This window comes from Ammospiza nelsoni, chromosome 3, assembly GCF_027579445.1.
Source record: "Ammospiza nelsoni isolate bAmmNel1 chromosome 3, bAmmNel1.pri, whole genome shotgun sequence".
In the NCBI taxonomy this organism is placed as follows: Eukaryota; Metazoa; Chordata; class Aves; order Passeriformes; family Passerellidae; genus Ammospiza; species Ammospiza nelsoni.
In genome coordinates, this window is record NC_080635.1 from 32,610,307 (window position 1) to 32,625,984 (window position 15,678).

The following is a 15,678-nucleotide window of genomic DNA, read 5'->3' on the forward strand; positions in this document are numbered from 1 at the left end:
ACAATCTTAAAAGTTTTCTTTGATTTATCATTATTTTCTGTAAGATGATGTAAATCTTTGCAATTCCAAAATAAACAAAAATCTTTGTCAAAAGTGTGCCTTTTGGGGTCATAATTAGTCTTGTGGGATATCTCTAGCTGACAATTTGAAGTTGTGCATATGTTAATTTATTAGAATTCCCTAAGTTGTGCTCACTATGAAATAAATTTGAAATTTTTTTACCTTTTAAGTGTAAGCTATGTTTTGAATATCAAGGTGAGTTTTTAACTTCTTCATAAGATTAAACTAATACATTGGAATGTGGTTGGGTTTTTTTTCTCTTTTTGCCCTCTGCTTTTGAAGTGTGCCTTCAGGAGATGAGAAGAAAAGTCAAAATTTTGGAAAAGGTTCTGTGAATATTTAACAAAACACAGAATGCAGTTTGCTTTCATGGCTGTGTTTCTTCAATGGAAGCAGAGGCATAGTAGTGAAACATTTTTATTATGAAACTATGCTATTACATCTCTGATTGGAGAAAAATTTGTTGTCAAACATTTGTGTGCATTTCTTCAAAGAGCAAATTCATACTTTTATAGAACAATTGCTTCTTGGTGCAACTTGGTTGTGATTGTAGAGGCACACTTTTAACACCAACTAAAAGTAAACTAAAACTGTGGTCTAAATGAAGGCATCACTTTCTGTCCATGCAGGTGTATTTACCTATATGGATGACATTTTAACAAAAAAATGTCACTTCACAATTTTTATTTCTTTTTAAAGTAGAAATTAGGAAAGAAAATTCTTCAGGTGTAAAAATCAACAACGTTACTGTATAATCATTTTACTACAATTATTGCATGATTTTGCACCCTTGGCCTTTCTAAAAAGCAGTATTTGATTTTGAGATGTGCATTGGTTTAGTAATGAGTCATCATGTATCTGCTGACTCACACATGATAAATCTTTAATGTGTGGAAGAAATTTTCTTCAGATTACAAAAACATGAAAAAAATCAGTTCTAGGTTTTAGCTATTAACCCAGAGATTTTCACTGTTAGGTGAAATGCATGTAATTGGAAATAACTGTTCTGTTGAAAGGAATCCACAGTACTTTGATAAAAAATCTGAGAGGCTTTAGGGAATATGACAAACTTCATGAGGCCAACTCCAACCCCTCAAAAATTTCTCATACTGTTAGGAGATTAAAGAATTACCAGTTCTGTAACTCCAATGTATTTTAAGGCTAGTTAGAAGACATGGAATAGTGATACTCAAAGTAAATGCTCAAAACCAGTAAGTATTTTTATGACAGGGTAGTTATTTGAAGGGAATTATTTATATGGGTGAAACTTTGCTAACTCCTTTACATTTTCTATTACAGTACACCTACCATCTATCTGTAAGTCAATAATAACTGATCTTAGAATGCCATTTCATAGCTTGAATCTTCATTTTGCCCCAAGGTTTGCTCTAGCCAGGTTGGCAATTGGGGAAAATCCTAAAACAGAAACATTGACACATGCTGATAAATTCAAATGTGGAACATTAAAATTTACATGGAAGCGGAAATGACATTCAGTGTCAGAAATAACAAATTTGAAAGTCTTAAATAATCCATATAGAGAATATAGGTTAGACAGATTTAATATAAGTGTGCTTTTTCCTAAAAACACCCCCCCAAACCAAACTTCTTTTTTTTTTTTTGCTTTTTCTTTAAGTCTTTTGTCTGTAAATATGAAAGAAGGCTACACCCCAACATAATTCTTCGTTGCCATACTAAACGGTAAAATAGTCTTTCTAATTCACATTGCTCATGGAAGTCTTATTTGAAGTTCCTTTATTGAGTTTGTGGTTAAAGCAGTTTGGGATTTTTGTTGGTTGTAAACTTTTGGCATAATGTGAATACCAGTCCCTTTCAAAAACCGCCTTGAGTTGCTTAATGATGCTTGTGCTGTTCCCCGCGTCTGCTTGGTTGATAACAAGGCCAGCTCCGGCATTCTGCGTAAAAGCATTTCCTACCCAATCAAAATTACCTGTAAGCAAAGGCAGGAATAAACAGTGAGTTTCTAACATTAAAAAAAGAGCCAAATAAAAATCCAATCTCCCTAAGGGCAATCCAGAATGAAACACTACCATTTTCCCCAGTGCAGAGATGGAAAAAAAGCTCCGATACATACCATGCGTAGTGAAGATTGTTTCTGGAAGTTTTAACAGTTCTAAGTCTTCAGAAGTGAAAACAGGTTCTTCTATTTACTCAAAACTAATTTGCTCTTCTTTTTACATCTATTACATTATTACTGCATTTACTTTCCTTACTGGCCTTTTCAGTGCTAAAAATGAATATTTTTTTTTCCTGTACAAACAATTCAGAGTTCCAAACCAGTAGATATTTTACAACTTACCTGTTGACAGATACTATTTGAGGAAAGAAAAATCGATTTTACTGGCTTATGCCAGTTATTACAATCTTTGTGGAAATCTAAAGTAACAAATAAGCACTTTGAATCCTGGGGATAGCAGGGCAAAAAGGTTAATTGGACTAATGGAAAACAGGTAAATCAAGTGCTTCAGCTCCTTTTTTTTATTGCAGTAAAACTGTAAGTATTTTAAATTATACACTTAAAACACATGCAGAATTTTGGACAAACAAGGCTGTTACTTCAGCAGGAAACATTAAGAATTTTAAAGTTATCAGGGATGGTAAATTGAAACCTCATCACGAGGGACAATTTTTGCTATGCTTTCAAGTAAAAAAAACCAAACAACGTTTTGTGAGGTGCCACACAGCACTTTTACTTAAATACACTTTTAACCCAAAATACCAGTTAGATACATACCTAATGTTAGGAGGGTGTCTGAAATAGCATTATAGTAAATGGAGTAAGGCTTTGGATGATGAGGATGAAGAGCATCTGTACAGTATTTGTCAAGATTGACCATAGCTTTAGTAATAACATGGGAAAAGGAGAACACTCCACCTTCATTGGATTGCAGAACAAGAGAATGTGCTAATAATTATACCTGCTTCATAAATTGTGTTATATTTGTGTTTTCAGTCTGTTTTAATATACTGAAAGCAGAATGTTGGTCTTGAGAAACTGATTCAGAGGGGAAAACGGTTTTAAATGAGCAAAGTCTCAAAGTTCAGTCACCAGCCAGGTTCCCAAAGAAATTAACTATTATCTTCACTTAAGGAACATATCAGCTGTAGATTGCTCATCTACAAAAGGTTGTTATTTCAGGATACAAGCTAGAATTTCTTGAGATGTGATTACTTACCAATATAGGCAGCTCCATCAGTCACCATGTATTTGTTACGATTCAGTTTGGGAAGGGAAGTGTTCTTCTGTTCTTTAAGGAAGCAGGCACTCTCTTCCTCAAGGTCAAAGAATTTCTGCCATAAAATAGAAGGAAGCACAGGTTAATGAGAATTGCTCCATAAGAGACAGAAAAAATACAGTCTGTTCTCTAATCTTTATTGAAAATTAGTTGGTATTACAGAAGAGCCTTGAGTGTTTATTGCCAAGCATTAACTTTAATAAAATGCTGCACATTGTATTTCTAATTCAATTCTCATAGTTTGTGATACTCCTGCCTTGGCATTCTGAACTATACAAAGTATATGGCTACTGCATGCTAAAAGCAATACAGTGCCAGGTGGAAAAGGCTATAAAATGAAAAAAAAAACCCAACATCTTTCTGTTCTCCATAGTGAGAGCCAGGAACTTTTCTTTAACTCATGTCCTCATTTTTCAAGGGACACTGGGGTTTGAAGTCTGCTTCAGGATTGGGATCAGCAGACACAACAACAGCTGAATTAATACCTCTGCAATCACACATTGTATAGTTTCCAACAGGAAACTTAGCATTTCAGAAATTTAGAAGCTTCTTGGGATTGAATTTGGTATAAAAGATCAAATTTTCTAGGCAACAGGAGGAAAATGTTTTACCCTGGAGAGTGAAGTATGAGCAAGACTTATTTATTTGCTTATTTATTTATAATTTTAGAGAGATATGCCCTCCTCATCTGATCAGTAACAGACAAAAATGAGCAAGAATACACCTGCACAACTCAAAAATAGATTAATGTAGACAATCAAGAATAACTTAGCTGTAGATAGATGTTCCTTGCCACTCCTTTGTGTTTTCCAGTTGTCTAGAGACAGTTTTGTTCTAGGTCATAACTTCTGCAGGCCCTTTCAAAGCACTCACCTTTCTCTGCCAGCACTGCACCCAACAGAGCTGGCCCCTTCCTGCTGCTCATTTCAGAGTTGGAGCAGGCATTTGTGCACACAAGAGTCATTTACAGGGTAAAGTAGACAAAACTTAAGGAATACAGGAATTAAGGTCCCAAGAAGCACAATGGTGAGCTCTTCGCCTTGAGTCTGCCCTTTCTGATTCAAGCTTTAATTTCATGAGCACATGAACAGAGCATAGGACAGAGCTCCCTGCTTCAGCAGCAGTTTGATATGCAGGTTACTGCTTGCCCTTTGGCTGTGTGCTTAGAGCCTTTAGTTAGTCCTCAAACAAAGCTTTCTAGGTGCAGGTTCTTCCAGTGATCATGTTCTTCAGAGTACTTGTATTGAGTTTGCGTTCTCAAAACAGTTTCAGTTGAAAACAGTAATTATTAATGCCTCTGTGAATGGGATTTGGAGATGCTGAAAATGCCAGGTGTAACAGGGTTGCAGTGCCCTAACTCTATACTTGCAGTAAGGCAATACCAAAACTTGCATTATCCTGGTCAGAAACCAGGAGGAGATTCCCATCCAACAGAGAAATTACATCTGCATCTCCTTCTCTGCGATGACCATTGGCAAACCAGTGCACCCTGCAGCAGCAGCCACGCATTGGCACTCACTGCAAACTTTCAAGCCAAACTGGTCTTTCCACAGGAATAAGAAAAAAAAACCCAAAAAAACAATCAAGGCAAGGCCTATCACAAGGATCAAGAGGTAAATAAAAAAAAAAGAAGTTACTGAGTATGCTTTGTAAGATCTCCAAAAGAACAGGACAACAGGGGGATAGGAGGTCATGTAGTGCAGGTGTTTGTGGCATTTTGGTCAGAACCATACAGAGGTATTGTGACAGCCTAGCAATTTAAGTGTAATTTCAATCAGAATTTGTAACAGGTTTCTCTTAAAATTGCAGTGGTTTTATATATAAACACACAATACATGTCTGGAAGACGGTATTTTTTTTACTGAGGTTAGTTTATGTTTTCTCACCGCCAAAGCAGAACTAAGAGGGAAAAGGAATGTTTTCAATAGTTAAAAGTTAGTTTTTTACTTTTTTAACCTATTCTTTCTCCTCTGTACACACACATAGTTTTGTTTCACTTTGATCCTGGCTATAACAGATGAATACAGAAGAAATGCAGCTTTAAAAAGCAGTTGCTCATCTGACATGCATTTTTAATTAAAAGAGTATTGAGATGGAGCCTATGGTACAGTTTTCAGCCAAAATCAAATTGACATCAGCAAAGTCTGACCCTTGGGCTATTACAAATACCAAGGTTTATTTAAGACAGTGGTTCCATTTCCCAGACTAGGAAATGTGATGCACAGCACAGAGGTAACTGACTTAGTGTTGTATTTTTACAACTCTCTACAGCTGATTTTTTACTGAAAGTTGGTTTTGTCTTTTCTAATTGCAGAGATTCTAGCTGGACTATTCACCTAGAACAGATGTTGAGGAGTAGTTTTTTTCCTTTTATCATTTAGTTCTTGACAAGATAAATTCTGTACAAAAGATTTTACCTGCTGTAAATGGATGGCAATGAATATACATATTAGGTACCACTTGCAAAAAAATTTTTGAATATGTAAATAGAATTTTGATGATAAATGTGGAAAAAGCTAGAACTTACTTAAAATTGAAGTGGCTTAAACAGAGTCAGCTATGTATGGGTTTTTTTGACTTAAACCCACACTTTAGGCTGCTTTTTTGCTGAGGAAATTTATAATAACAACATACATTATAACAAAAAGCTCTATTTATAGATATGCATAATGCACTTATTGTGTGTATAAGAAATAGTACTTCTTTTTAGAATTGTTGTCAATTTTCAAAAAGCCAGAAGGATTTACGGGATTATTAATTTAGGAAATCAACATAATCCAGCTGATTATTTAGAACTGTTATCTGAAAAACACAAAACAAAACAAAAAAAACCTCACAAATCCCTCCACCAGGATCCAAGGTGGCTGATTTCCAGTGTGCCTCAATTTCATAAAAGTGAAGTGTGTCACACTGGAAGTAGCAATTACCATACATTCTGTTTTCTAATGCATTTGTATGGTTTTTCTCACTTTCCTTTCTCACTTTTCTCACTGTACTGCATGTCTAATGTGGCCCCAGAGTGGCATTTCTGGTCTTCACAGTTTTCATTTTGTAGTCTGTATTTAATGTAAAATCTTCATTTTTTTTTTCCTGTACTTTTCACTTGAATGAAGAAAAAGTAGATGCTTACACAGCTTAACAGTAAGGTTACGAGAATGCAGATTAAATCACATTTTTATGCTGTCAGATTGACTCTTATCTCACAGTATAAACATGACCAGTGGCTACAGCTCACTCTGTGGATTTTGCTGTGAGACACCACATGTGGTGTTTTGCACGGGCTGTCCACCACACTGACTGTCTTTTGGCACCAATGTATTTTTCTGACTTCATTTTGAATTCTGTTACTACTAGCAGTAAATTATGTTCAATATTTTACATTTCCTGATATTTAATTGAATTTAAAGATAGCAGAAAAAAATCTCAGTTGTTATATTTTCTTGATTCTTTTTTTTTGGGCGGGGTGGGGAATATATTCTATTTTAAAGCAATATGGATTATACTTACAACTTTCAAACTACAGCTTGGAACTTCAGTGCAAATAGCTTTCAGAGATGAAACAAAGTTAAAAGTAAGGGGATCTGTGTCTCTTGAGAAACTGATGAGAAGTCGTACTTTAATACTTCGTAAAACCAATGCTTCTCTTATCTTCCCATCTAAATACGGCCAGTACCTGTGGAGAAAGAAGATAACATTTGCAGAGAACTTTAAAAACTTTAAAACATTTGGGAGAGCCGCAGGCAGAGGGCGCTGCTGGCCAGCCCAGACACGGCCACCCAGGATCTCCCTGATTTCCCTGGGTCAGGGACCGGGGACACCGCTTCTCTCCTTGGCTGGCATCCCTTGTTTAACCCCTCCGCACTGGGACAGCGCAGGCTGGGGGCTGGAATGCCCTCTGTCATCTCTCCTTGGGAAACAGAGCTGCTGTGCACGGTGCCTGCGTGCTTCAGGAGCAGCAGATGAGATGGGTTGCTTAAGGAGGATGCTATGTGATGAGGATTGCAGGAATTCTGCCAGGAATGGGATGGTGGCTTCCATGGTGCTATCCTCACAATTGGCATTTAGCTCTGTATTCCTGATATTTGGTGGGAGCAGGTCAGGGCAGGGAAAATTAAGCAAAGGAAAATGCATGTTTTCTACAGTCCAGTAGCATCAAAACACCTGGGCTAATGAAATCCGAGCTCTACCATGCCAGAAAATAACTTAGAAGCACGAACTGGGAACTGGCAAGGCAGATAAGCTGGGGCAGTGCCTCAAACACAAAGCCGTGATGAAGGAAAAACGTTGAAGAATTCACACTGGTGGCTTTCCTGGATGCCCCTAATCCAGTAGAGAAAATAAAGTAAGGAGGAGCAGAGGAGATAACATACAACACTGCAGTGGTTCTCCATACTAAGATGCTTTCCAACATAAAGGAGAAGTAGGAGAGATACATATAGTGAGACTGAGGTTCCTACAGCACTGCCCATGATTCTTTCCCTGTGATGGAGGCTGTACCTAATGAGTTTATTGAAAAAGCTCTCTCATAGACTTAGAGCAGTTTATGCTTGGTATCAGTAATATGATAATTATTTTTTGAAAAATTTGAACAGAACAGCTCTAAATAGAAAAGAGTACATAACCACATGCTTAGTTTGGTTTAACTGTGTTCAAATAAAATGCATAGATGGAATAGCAGGCTTTGCTAGATCCTAAATTCACTGTGAGCATTATCAAGAGTAGGAGGGACCAGTGGATATTTGCCTCCTGAGCAGGATAGTTTTGATGCACTCTGGCTCTAGTGTTGGGCCCATGAATGCTTTTTAATGGTCCATACAAACTGGCTGTTCAAAAATTATGTGGTTTTGTTTGTTTTAGCACCTCTCAGGTAACCAAACTGTGATATCGTTCACATGTAATCTATTCTGAACTGGGAATTTTCATTTATATGTGCATGCCAGTAAGATAATGACATTTCCCACACTGTATACAAGTCACCACACATTATTTCTCTCCTAACACACACACACACACACACACACACACACACACACACACATTATGTCATGTTGAATATCTGCATGATACTCATAATATGCCCATAGTTGTGGTCTCAGAATAGTCAATGTAATAGTGTAAGAAATAGGATTTGTGTATAAGCAGACTGTTATATTCCTGGGTCCTAGTCACGTGCAGATAGTCAGACTAGACAATTTTTGATCTCCTTCAACAGGCAGATCCAAAGCTTAGGACCCAGAACTGGAAATGTCCTCTTAGGTCCCAATTCTGCTCCCATTCAAGTCAATGGCAGGACTCTCACTGATTTCAATAAGAGCAGAATTGGGCCCCAAGAAAAGGTGCACAGTAGTAACTAACCTCCTGTGGGTTCATTTTCCCCAGCAGACCCCCCTGGCATTATGGTAACCAGCTGGCCCTGGGCCTGGACACTCACCGTTTGGCGTTGGTGTCGATGACAATGGGCAAGTAGTCCATGACAGCAATGTACACAAACTGCTTGGCATCATCAATAACACTGTAGATAGCTTCGATATCCAGGACTCTGTCCTTGGGGCAGAAGAGTTTAGGTGAGTTCTGTGAAAGGAAAAGTTCAAATATGGTATTAAAAATGATTTATTTTCTCTCCCCCTCAGTCTTCTTGAGATGAAAAGTAGTATCTGTTATTTTAGCAGAGATTATTAACTAATACCTTCAGCTGTCCTGCTAGAATACTCAAAGCTACAAAGGCAAGTTACTTGCTTACTTGGCCCTCAAAAGCTTCATCATTTAGGTGTAACTGTGGTTAAAATGCAAAAGACACAGACTTCAAAACATCCACTGTCATGAAACAAGCTGTAATTGAAGTTACATTTCAGAGAACTTTATTCTAAAGAGCCCCAGGACTGGTTTCTATTAGATGGAGTGTTCATATGTTCTTGCCACATGAGCCTGATCCTTCACTTGTGAGCAGGAATTGTTTTCTGTCAGTTGCAGGGAGATGCTGCAGTTTTGGAAGAAACTTATCTTTAAAACAAAGCTTCAGGTAGTGAATTTCCCAGTACAGAGCTGGTACAAGCCCAGATTGCAGCTGTTCTGCCTTCTGTCTGGGGCTGAAGGCAAGGTGAAACCCGTGGAAATTGCTCATCTGTGTCAGACGTGCCCAGGACTTTCTACTCTGCTGCACAAGCAGGGAGAGAAAAGTGAACCCCCCTTTCAAGCTACTTGCAGGCAACAACTTCATTCCTGGGACAGAGGCTGTCAAAGGCACTTTAACCCAGCTGGAACAGGTGTTTTCCTGCCACTGTATCACCTCTCACCTACTTGCTTGGGTTGCAGCTGGCATCCAGATGGGCATCTTTCCTTTAGGGAAAGATCCCAGGGGTTTATTAGTCTTCCTTAATTTCAGTACACTGCCTGTCGCAGTGGTTTCTTATTACTGACTGATGTTCTTAAGGATTTACTACAACTAAGTACAGAAAAGACTAGAAAATTAACCGTAGCAAGATTTCAAGACCAATATTCCAGATCCATTCCTGAACACTGAAAAACCAAAACCTCTTATACTTTATCAGCCAGTCTGAAAGATGAGTTTGTTGCTAAGCAACACTAAGCTATGATTCCCAAGTATAACAAAAAATCCAATGACTGTGTATGGCGCTTGTTTTATATAGCACAAACACTGAAGTAAGTTTTCAAAAAATTAATTTCAACTCAAGAAAAAAGTGTAAAGTGATTTAAATATGGTTAAAATATTAAATATAACTTATTTCAATTATCTGGAACTTTTTGGAGGTTATTGCTCTGAGAAGTTATTCTTAACACTTGTATTATTTTCTTGAACTTTAAAGTTACAGAACAGTTGAAGAAAGAAATTGTCATGCAGTTGTCTTCTTCAGATGCATTCATACAAATATTTATATACATCTGAAAGTGAAAGACTTCCTGAAGATAATTAGGAGAAAAATCTCAGTAAAAACTCTCACTGTAGCACTGTGCTTTGGGACATTCCACTTGTTACTATGTGGCACAGCTGATCCCTGCCCCACAGCCATGGACTGGCTTAGGAATGGTCTCCATGTTGTGTAGCACTTGCTGTTCTGATCAAGCACCCACTTGTTCCTCCTCTTCACCTACCAGGAACAGGCCTGTATTCTGGCTGAGAACAGCACCTTTCCATGCCCCTGCTCAGGGTGTGCTGTCCTGAACCCACAGGGAGGCAGCAGCCTGTTTCTGCCCCAGGCAGGACTGCCACAGCATCAAGGGAACTGCCTGGCTCCTGGGAACCTCCTTCTGATCATTAGCTCAGGAACACACAGCAGCATTAACACTCGGTCCACCAAGTCAGTCCCAAGCAACTCCAGTGCTGCACTTGAGAGGGGCACGTCAGCCCAAGTGGCTGTGGATACAAATTCAGTTAGTTCTTGGAGTTGGACTTCAGTGATCTGAGCTTCTGGGTACCACTGAGTCCTTCCTTTTGTTTTCTAAAGTGAAGTGCCAAGAGCAGAGGCTTCCATGCCAACAGGAAAGGAAAAAATCATAGAGGAAGGGAACACTCTGCAAACTGAAAAAAAAGGTGGAGTCTCTCTCCATCTGCCTTTGTCTAGGATCCCAGATTCCTTAAACTGAGCCTTAACCAGCTTTCAATTCTGTGTTCACTTCCAGGATCAACTTTCAGCAGGATTTCTCAATTTCTGAAAGATTTCTTAGAAAGGAGTAGCATTTAATTTCACAGTGCATTAGCAAACTGTCCAAAATTCTGTCTCTCATGTAAGCTAGTCCTTAAGATTCTCCAGAATCAATGGAAGTGTCCATTTTTTCAGACCACTATTAATTGTGGCTGTCTTAGGCACTTCCACATTTTCACTCCAAAATAGTTCTCTGTCTGTCCACTGATTGTAAGAGTAGAAACAATCTTGGAGAGCAGAACATTGCCTGGTGCCCAGAAGGGGAACCCTGCCCTGTATAACAACCCGTCTGCACTGTCTGATGTCCGTGGCCGTACAGCTTAATAGTGGGCTACGTGTGTTGTGCTATTTTAGACACAGTATGGCTATAAAGCAATGGTGGTTTTGCCCTTGTTTTATAGAGAATGGAAAATTACTCTCAGCAACTTTGTTTATATTCCTAATTTTGAAAGGGTGGTTTACACTCATGTAATTCACCCCGAAATTAATGACACTCCACATCTTCCATCATCTCTATCTCACTGGGTACTTTTTTCCAGTTTTGCTACATCACTGATGAGATGGAGGACTCCATTTCTTTCCATTAAAAATACAGGCACAGACAGTGCTTCCATGGGGATAACTGCTTAGATTTTAGAAGTTTTAAAATGTCATTTAAAAATAATGCTGAAGTAGATGATCTTGTACAGAAGTATGAATGCTTTGCAATAGGGTGAATCCTTATAAATTACATTGATAAAAATGCAAGCTCTGCTTATTCTGTATAATTTTCTACATCTGATTCATGGTTCATTTACTCCCAAGTCATTCACATTCTACCTATTACTATAAATAAAAGAATTTAATTTGAAGGGTCTCTGTATCGTTTTCTGAAGACAACGAGAAAAGTGCTGAACATTGCAGAGAAAGGGAAATTGAATAATGCTCAAATGAAATCCTGAAGTATCTAAAGTCCTGACAAACTCCATGTCATAGAAACCAGAATTGAAAAAAAAAAAAAAAGTGATATTTTTAATTTCCAGGTCTTTCAAAGATCTTGTGGGTTAAGTACACTTCTTCCCTACACTGCCCCCCAACCCCTGGAACTCATTCCAGAACTTACCGACACAAAAGCTTCCGATTTTGTCTCGTTCAGCTGCAGCGTCAGTTTATTTTGAGTATCGTACACTCCATAGAGTCTCTTAGACCAACTTGGAGGTACTTTATTCTTATACCTTAATGAGCTGTACAGGGCAAATATCCTTTGTAAATCCAGGACCAGGCAGCTGCAGTTGTATACGATGACGCCAAGTTCCTTCATCTGTGAAATTAAAAGCTGGATCATTAGTGATGTTTTCGCTGATGGATCTGAAGTATACAGCAAAAACACAAAAACCCCACCTTGGGTACACCAGCTTTCTGGGTGCCAGTTTCTTCACATGTTAAAAGGGAGATAATGATACTTTTTGCTGATAATGATACTTTTCTCTTACAGAAAGTACTCTGTAAGCATCAACATTCTCACATATAAATTATGAGGAAAAATAGTCCAAGTAAATACAGACAGCAGAGTACAATTAAATTCTTTAGCCTTCAACAGGCACAGTCCCACTTCTCATTTAGGTAAAGGCATGTCTCTTGATCATCATAAATCTTGTTTTGGCAGAGATTTCATTAATTGTACACTCCTAGAACCTAAGCTGCTGACAGAATTTTATGCTGAATTTTAGTCTGGTTTTTGTAACCAAAGTGTAACCACATGCTCACTCTCCTCCCTTCCTTTAGAACAGCTCAAGAAAGGAGTGGTGTGGGCCTGGATGCCATTGACCTCTCACTACCTGTATTTAATAGTACTTCAGCCATCTTCTAAAACAAAGCAAGAAGAAAATCTGCATGTATCTGTGGGAAAACCATATGCAGGATAAATATTTAAAAGATCCATGCTGGTTTTCTGCAGGTAAACTCTCTTGGTAGCATGCCTGTGGAGTCTGCCTGGCATGAAGAAGAAAATAAGGGTAATATGAACTCTCCAGCATGCTTACCCTTTCAATCCAAAATACTCCCACTGATGTTATTCCCTTAGATGAGATCTCCACAGTTACACAGACTACTTTCTGGTAAAAGCATATCTTTCTGTAAAGCCTGTGGGAACTCTGAACCCCTGATGATATCTCAGAGCTTGTTCCAGTGCAATTCTCCCTGACTGCAGATGAGAAACACTCTGCAGGAGTCGGCAGAGGGAAAGTGAAGGATAGAACTGAACCTTGACTCTTTCTGTGGTGGGTGAACACAATACTCCAGTGAGAAGGAAATTCTATGGGTGACACATTCTTCATGTCCCTGACCTGGAAATACCACATCCCTAAGGATACACAACACTGAGCTATCTCGTTCCGAAATATTGCCAAATAGTTGTAATCACAGGAACAATACCTAATCTTATTGCTATCTAAATCAGAATATTTCTGCAAGTTTCTTTAATCAGTCAGCCTGCACAACTTGAAATTTGCAGAGAGTTGGAAAACCAGACATACCGTACTGCAGTCTTTCATTTCTGGATAAGCCAGTAAATTAATTTTGATGCTAAATATAAATATGACCAACATTCAAGCTGAAGAATCTATTTGGAATAACATCTTTAATTTTTCCCCTGGGTTCTGGTATCTTCGAGGATGCTCCTATATTCAGCTCTAGGCTGTCCCCATAGTCTGGGCACTATTTGTCTCCAAATATTTTTAACTATACATTAGCACTGTTTTCACTGTGTGCTGCCAATACAGCTCTCTTAATTGCCAGGCATGCCATTGCAGAGGACTTGCTAATAGTACTCTGTTACATCTATCTGCATAATGTGGTTTAATCGGCTTTTCATGGCTGTTAGTTGATTCTGACATAATTATGTGGTTACAGTTTTCCTTTCATTTATCAGTCCCATTATTACCATTCTGCTTTATCCATTCTACTAAAAGTAAAGATGAAAGGGTCCTCACTCCACACCAGAAGCTGCCAGGATTGCATCTGCATGAGCAACTCTCCTCGCATCAGGAGTGCCTGCAGTGCGTCCCCTCCCCGTGAATTGAGATTGCCCTTCTGCCTAAGTGGTTCCTCGTGTAGAGATAGGGAGGGAGCCAGGGGCACTAATGGGTTTTGTTAAATGCCCCTGTCACAGATCACCCCCTTTGCGGGGTGTCAAAGGAAGCGTTAGGCATCCCTAGCGCCGGCCTCTCCCCACGGGGAGCGCAGGGAGCGGAGCCTCCCCGGAGCGGCCGCGGAGCCGCGGGGATGCCCGGCTGGGTGCGGCCGCCCCCCGGCAGGGAGCAGGCTCAAACCACGGGCTGCAGGGAAGCCACCCGGAGGTGTGGTTACAGCCAGCAATGAACGCTGCCTTCCCAAGGTGTGCGTCTTGCAGCTGGCTTCTCAAAGCACTGATCAAAGCTCTTCCTGCTTCTGAAGCTTTTCCCCACGGGAGTCCCTAATACATGATAGAGGAAGAGCTCCTCTCCCTCGCTGGGAAAACACAGATATCCTCTGCTGCCTGTTTTCATTAAGCTTTTATGAACTTAAGTTCAAATTTAACTCAGCCTAACAGTAGATTCAAAGCTATAGGAAGAGGGCAGACAGCGACTCTGATGCTTGTTGCGCAAACCGAATTTTCTTAAGAAACCAGTTTCGATGCCAGCCTGTCACTCTGTGACCCTCTCAGCTTTAGGGTGATATATTCCCTTGAAATGCAAACAATACATGTACATAGTAAAACCCCACCAGCCTCCTTTCTTGTGTAACAGCCCCAGTAAATTTGGAGACAAAAAAAAAAAAAACCTGTTTCAGAATATACTGAGCCTAGTTTTACTCCCATACTCTGAGGTGAGGAGAAACTGCTCTTCTTCCTATTAATCATGAAGCCTTATAATCCTGGAGGCACAGGGGGCAGCAGGAATCTGGTAGTGACAGATTTAGTATGAAGTGGTATGACATCTAGATAAGGGAAAAGACTTCCTCTTCTGTTTGAGAGCTGCTGTCATTACAGACTTTTTTTTAGTAGTCTCAAGAGGAGAAGCAGAAAAACCCATCTATATTGTAAGAATCAAAATCTGAGTGTTGTTCCCTGAACTTGTCATCATGGAAACCTTCAGCTATGCATCATTTGAGGTGTCTGTTAAGGCAAAACCCTTCAGGGCAGAAGCTCTTCAGGCAAGGGAAGTATTTCTCCATCTCCAGTTTTAAGAGCAATTAATACAGTAATGAAAATGTCACTAAAAATTAAAGTGAAGATGATCTCAAAAAATCAAAAGCTTAATGAAACTAAGGAAGATAAATGTGAAATGAAAATATGGAGTCACAAATTGATTACTTCAAAATGGAACAAAAGTTTTTGGAAGGTAAAGTTGTACAGTTGCTTGTGAGTGACATTTCCAGGGCATGTGCCAGGGACTGGGGAAAGGAATGGTTATCTGCACAGAGAATTTTGTGTCCTCTCTTGAGCAGATTTCTTCTCCTCTTTATAAAGAAATACCATGCATGCTCTAATCAAAGAATGGAAAATATAGGAGCTGGTTTTCCTTGTTTTTCCCCATGCCATTTACCTTTGTGTAGAGCAACTCTTAAAAACTATGAAATTACTGTTCGACTTCCGTGCCAATAAGGGCTTTCTTAAAGCATCAGAAGAGTGAATAATTATACTTGGCTTAAGAAATGTGGTTTCCTCCCACTGTACAGTGATA

At 39.1% G+C, this 15,678-nt stretch overlaps 1 protein-coding gene across 1 annotated transcript in view; it reads right to left on the reverse strand.

Moving 5' to 3' along the window:
- Positions 1–849: 849 nt before the first annotated feature.
- Positions 850–15,678, reverse strand: part of PLD5 (phospholipase D family member 5) — a 167,363-nt gene continuing 152,534 nt past the window's right edge. The window contains exons 6-10 of the mRNA XM_059468744.1: positions 12,081–12,278; positions 8,749–8,888; positions 6,825–6,990; positions 3,258–3,372; positions 850–2,011 (exon numbers count right to left, since the gene is read on the reverse strand). Of these exons, the coding sequence (XP_059324727.1) occupies positions 1,776–2,011; positions 3,258–3,372; positions 6,825–6,990; positions 8,749–8,888; positions 12,081–12,278 (855 nt within the window). The 3' untranslated portion in view covers positions 850–1,775. The remainder of the gene's footprint in view (positions 2,012–3,257; positions 3,373–6,824; positions 6,991–8,748; positions 8,889–12,080; positions 12,279–15,678) is intronic.